Here is a 6,020-nt window from a genome sequence, read left to right on the forward strand (position 1 = left end):
TATGGCGTCATACCATGCCAGTCGCTATAGATAAACGCCAAGTATGTAAGTGGAGATGACTAGAGGTAAGAACTCATTATTCGTCCGAGTTTCGAACCCTGACACTCCAGAGTTTCTAGGTTGTAAAAAAGAAGAAGATTGAAGCCTATACAACTTGGACTTAATTTTGTTGTGGTTTGAACATCCACATGATGAAACCTGTGGCAAGAGATAGCACTGATAGCAACCATGCAGTAAGTTAACCAAATGCCCAAAGCCTAGGCCAAAATTTTACTACTTGTTGAAATATAGAGCTACATGAGATGTTTACAAAGCTCTACAACGGTTTTGGTACAAAACTGAATTCCTCCCAAATCACAAAGGAAAATATATCTCAAACCATCTAACAATTTTCCCCCATCAAATGAATTGAAAGAGTGTACATCAGTTTCTTGGAGAAAACCATCTAAAAAACATAACAAGAATGATGGCGGAGGCTGTGAATGAGTTCATAATGAGTAACCTCCACGCTCCATGTTAGAATGCGCGGTGAAGAAATTGAAGTCATGGTGACTATAAGAAAGCTGCTTCAGCCCTGAATCTACAGCATTTTGAAGATCACATAGTTTTTCATAGTCCTTTTCTGTATGAGTGTTTAGCCATACATCATTTTGCATCTTGTATGCAGCTAAACCGAATGGACTAAGATGAATTCCACTTTCTCCATCGGGTTTCTCTTCTGCAACATCTGAAAACAAAAGGCACATCACTCAGTCAAGTAGGGCAGAGTGATACCGAAAAATTCTTACATTGTCAGTGTGTATAACTTAAATCAAATATAGCGAGTTTAAAATACATACCTTGGAAAGTTGATAACAATGTATGGTAGGTAAGAAAGCTTGCAGAAACATTTTTAGTAATTGCTTTCATTGGAACATGGTATATTGGATACCTAATAATATGATGTAAAGCAAATAACTTAGATATGTAAAATAAACTGACTAAACATAAGAGAAAGAAAGCATTTCTGTAACATCTTTAACTAGAGTTATCAAAGGAAAAAAACATAAAGACTAAGAAGATTTATATATATATGTACCAAGCAACAACCATCCAACTTGCAGCAGACAATTCAGTGCTCTATAGCAAACCCAAACAAATATTAGCTTCATAAAAAGATGTGAAATGATATATACTATTGATCAAAATAATTCGGTGTCATGCGAAAGCTAACCAAACAAACCTCAAAAGTCTATGAGTTAGAAGAGAAATGAGAAATGAGAAATATACCAAAAGAGATACAAACATTTAACACGGTTTGGTCAACCGATTTACGTCCACATGAAGAGATGAGCAATTCACTATATAAATATGAGAGTACAAATTATCGAAGAAGTAACCTCACACAATTCACTCGGAATAAAAAGAGGTCCACACAAGTGTTAACATAACATTTGTGTCTCACCGTTTCTCCCCCTATACAAAACTCTCAAAGCCCCTAGGACTATATTGTGACTGTTGATTAAGTTGGAAGGAACGGGTCTCTATGTATAGAGTCGTAAACCTTTTCCTACAAGGAAATGACTAACAAAATATGGATACTTAAGGAAAAGGTACTTAAATATGGACCATATTACTATAACAATAAGCCTATCATACTCAAACAATGGGAGCTTGATTTTGATTTTGATCAAGACATTGTCTAATCCCACTATGGGTGAAGTTACTTGGGTTGCCTATGAGGTATTGGTCCACTGAACCTCGAATCAAAGTGGCTAGTGCAGTAGGGAGACCTTTATACACAAATTGCTTTACAATCAACTTTGAGAAAATCTCATATACAAGAATTCCGATTGAAGTGAATGTTTCATAATCCTTGCCCGAGGTTATTCAAATTGAGGCACCGATTTGGTAAAGTCCCCTCTCCTACTAAAGTCAAGAATTATAGATCTATTGCATGTTATACTACCTAATATAGTTAGTAGACTCGATGTGATCAATCTCTACTTATGGAACAAAGTTATTATACTGAAGAAATTGTTGAATGTAGCAATGAAGAAGGATTTTCTATGGATTCAATGAGTCCTTAGTGTCATGTGCCACACAGAGCTTTAGTGAGACTCTAAGTCCGTGACATTAGTTACTTTATGAAACATAGTGACTTAGAAACAGTTCAAATACCTAAGGGAAAACACAACAGGGTTCACTGGTCTCAACTTTTGGTGTTGTGCATACAAGTAAAGTCTATTCAACTTAATTGTTACTTGCAATATAATGTAGCCCATAACGTTACGTCAAAAATAAAAAAAATTTACATATTAGATGTGACATTTCAAGAGTAATATAATGTGTGTACCTTATCTGAAAAGGGAATTCTCCAAAAAGGAGAGCATGTCTCAGAATAGTGGAAATAGAGATAGCCAAGGCGGTCTCTTGAACCATCCCACTCAAAACATGAATCTGCAGAAATGGAGTTGTTACTTATAGTTCTCGACAACTTCTCGCTGTTCTCACTTGCATCACTCCAAGATTCCGTCTCGAAATCCACATCATGATCTCCAGAAGATGAGTTTCTACAGAACACATAACAGGATCATCAATTTTTTCAAAAGTCTATATATTTAAATTGGTACACTCTTACTAAAGAAATTAAATAGAATTGTATGAGAATAAAATGGTGATACAAGAGGAACTAAACACAATAAAGTATAAAGCAGAAAAGAAACATTGTAAGGAGGAAAGAAGGAATTAAAAAGATATCAATAATTTCTTTGAAGAGAGACAAGGGAACAAAGTTTAGAAACTCTTCTTTCTTAATAAAGAGAACTAAATTTGACCATAACAGTGGCACAACTAGAAGCAGCGAACTCAGGATTTGAAAACTTCGGGTGCACCAATATTATCTTAGTGAAATAGCGCTCAAGCTGGATTCAAACCCAGGTCTCGCGGGTGGTTCCTCAAGCTTTTACCAATAGCACAATGACACTTCTATGTTCCTTATTTGTGCCCTGTTAATTATATTCTAATTTCTATCAGTTTCTCAAGATAGATATACATATACACATGATTTTTTTTCGAAGTTAACAGGTGCTCATGCACGCTCATCTATAGGGGTGGGTCCGCCTCTGGGTACAAGTAAATGTAATTTCTACTTGATATGGTCTTTATGAATTAAAAGGACCTGTCTAAACATTTTCTAATTAGGCTTGATGAATTCTTGAGTAGAAAACGTACATTGACATGCTCACAAAAGACCTTTACCTAGCACTACTATTTTTAATAAAGCCAAATGGATAAAGTTTTTAAGAACATTCTTATTGTGTGGAAGTTGAAGAATATTTTTGATAAGAAACATAAGGGAGAATATATATTTGAAGAGACATATGATTATGATTAGGTTATCTAACCTAGCTATTTAACAAACTACAAATGAAGGAAAGGTTAGTCATGTAGCTGATTAAGTAAGATCACAACTCTTGTTTATTATGTAAGCCTAGCTATTTGTACAAATTGAAAGAGGCTAAAGTTGTTAATGTCTATAAACTCAAGAATCTTATAAACCTTTTAGAGATCGAGGTGAACTACTATAAGTTTACAAATCATGTGAAGTAAGTTTGTTGTATATATCGACATGAAATTGTAAGGGGTCGTTTGGTGCGAGGGATAAAAATAAATAGTCATGTGATAAAATTTTGGTGTCTTGTTTGGATAACTTATCCCACCATTTATATCACAGTGATGGATGAGTTATCCCATATACATGGTGGGATAAGTTATCCCAGGATAACTAATCACAGGATAATTAATCCTGGGATAACTTGTTCCCAACCAAAAGTGTTGAAACAACAAAGAACTTTGTTTTAAAAAAAGAAGATTGTCAACATAGAAGCTATCATCAAGTGAGAAGAGGGGCATCAAGATCTTATGAATATTGAAGATGCTACAAGAGTACATATGAAGTTGCTATGAGTTTGATATCATCAAAAAGGAAGAATTTGTTGAAACACATGATCTCTAGATTTGCATTCAACATCTTATGAAGCTATATTAAAGTTTTCATGATTAACAAATTGTGTACAAATGTCATTCATTGTTGAAGAGTGAAGTTAGTAGTATCAACAACCAAATCATCACATATCTCCAAGAAAAAGTGAATATACTTTATATTCTATCTATCAAAAGTTCTTATTATATATTTTATCTTCTTAAAGAGAAAATAAAAAGTGAAGTGAAAGAGGATACAAAGAAGCTCTCTTGGTTGCTCCTCCTTTTTTAAAAATTCAACCTCTTTCAAGGCTACTTCACTATGAACAATAATACTCTCACAAGTTACCAAATAAATCTACTTCCACTCCTTTTTATATGTTCTTCCACCTTCGAATTTTTTTGAATGTTTTTGTTTGTTTAATTTCAGGTATTTTTTGTTATAAAAAAGCTTTGGGTACTTTGCTATTAATCTCCTTATGATGTGATAATTTAATGTTAGTGAAAAATAATAAAAATAAAAGATAGAAAATGCAGAGAGGAGAAAGAGAAAATCAATTAGATAGTTACATTTTTCTCTTTTCTATATTTTGGCTTGGGGTATTTTGGTGAAGGGACAAATGAAAGTTGACGATTTTTTTTCATTCCTTTTTCTTTCTTATTGTTATTTTTCTCCTTAGGATTTTAATGTTTTTTTTTTAAATGTAAATTATTGTATTAATTCACTTTTAAGGGTGTGTAATTACACACTTTATCCTACTTAGTAAAATAAGTATTATATAAGTCAAGTCAACAGTCAAAGATGTCCAAACTATTAGTTTTGAATGAAACTCCACATAGCATAGAGACAGAATTGACAAACTAAAATAAGTACAATTATCTCCCTAACTATTCTGCCTAATAAATAAGACAATTAAAGATTAAAAATAAAAGACTAATTTCAAAATATAGTAAAGGAAGAAATTGATGATATTAGGCACAAAGCTAGTTTTAGACTGTTTTTATGAAAATAAGCCTTTGTATTTGCATTACTTGAATATAAACAGGAAAAGAAAAGTAAATATATTTCCATTTATACCTTATTGGTAAAAAAGGTAATTTGATTGTGTAATTTTGATTACTTTGGAAACAGATAAAAAATGTATTTCCGTTCATACCTTATTAGTGAGGAAGTTGATTTGACGATGTAAATTTGAATCGCTGATAAGTAAGGAGCATAATATTGAAGAACACTCTCATTATCATCTTTCAAATAAATGAGAGCACCAACACCATATGCACTCCACTCTTCATAACAATTCCACAAATCTCTAAGTGCGAGGTATTCATCACCATTTGGATACCACATGCCATTTTCATCATCCATGTTACTCTACAATATTAATTGCACAATCAAATAAAAATATAGGAAATAAGAGATATAACAAGAAATCACTACCAAAAAATCGCCTTTTAGCCACGATTTATTAGCCACGGTTGTGAAAATTGTGGCAAAATTAGCTAAAAAATAAAAAATTCTCTACATAGTACGAACTGTGGCTAAACATCTGTGGCTAAAATAGGCGGGTAAAATTTCATTCCCTCCTTTTATTTTTTCATTTGCCTCTTTTCCTATTATTTCCCTCTACTCACTCTCTTTTCTCTCACTTCACCCAAAACCAACCCCCAAAATCTAAATCGATTTCTGCCCAAAATTCAACTCTCTTCTTCAAAGTCGATTTCTGTCAAAAGCCGCTTCAAATAGTTGTGTAATGTGGTAAGTTTGCTTCGTTCAAGTAACAAATCTTTGGAATCTAGGGTGTGTTTGGTATGAAGGAAAACATTTTCGAAAAATGTTTTCCAATTTTCTCATGTTTGGTTGGATTAAATGTTTTGGAAAATGTTTTCCAAATCAAGTCATTTTCTTCAAATTTAAGGAAAATGACTTCCCTTCAAAACTTAAGGAAAACATTTTCCAAACTCTCTTCCAACTTCCAATTTAAAAAAAAATTGTTGAAAAAATCAATTTATTTGGTCCCTACCCTCAAACCAGCCCCCCCAACAACCCCCCCAAAAAA

At 33.0% G+C, this 6,020-nt stretch overlaps 1 protein-coding gene across 1 annotated transcript in view; it reads right to left on the reverse strand.

Annotated features, from left to right (window-relative positions):
• Nucleotides 1-488: 488 nt before the first annotated feature.
• The window catches only part of LOC107059010 (uncharacterized), a 20,751-nt gene continuing 15,219 nt past the window's right edge, over nucleotides 489-6,020 (reverse strand). Inside the window, exons 2-6 of the mRNA XM_015305378.1 lie at nucleotides 5,121-5,335; nucleotides 2,336-2,552; nucleotides 1,079-1,119; nucleotides 840-931; nucleotides 489-727 (exon numbers count right to left, since the gene is read on the reverse strand). Of these exons, the coding sequence (XP_015160864.1) occupies nucleotides 489-727; nucleotides 840-931; nucleotides 1,079-1,119; nucleotides 2,336-2,552; nucleotides 5,121-5,335 (804 nt within the window). The remainder of the gene's footprint in view (nucleotides 728-839; nucleotides 932-1,078; nucleotides 1,120-2,335; nucleotides 2,553-5,120; nucleotides 5,336-6,020) is intronic.

The sequence above is a fragment of the Solanum tuberosum genome, unplaced genomic scaffold (assembly GCF_000226075.1).
Source record: "Solanum tuberosum cultivar DM 1-3 516 R44 unplaced genomic scaffold, SolTub_3.0 scf00730, whole genome shotgun sequence".
In the NCBI taxonomy this organism is placed as follows: Eukaryota; Viridiplantae; Streptophyta; class Magnoliopsida; order Solanales; family Solanaceae; genus Solanum; species Solanum tuberosum.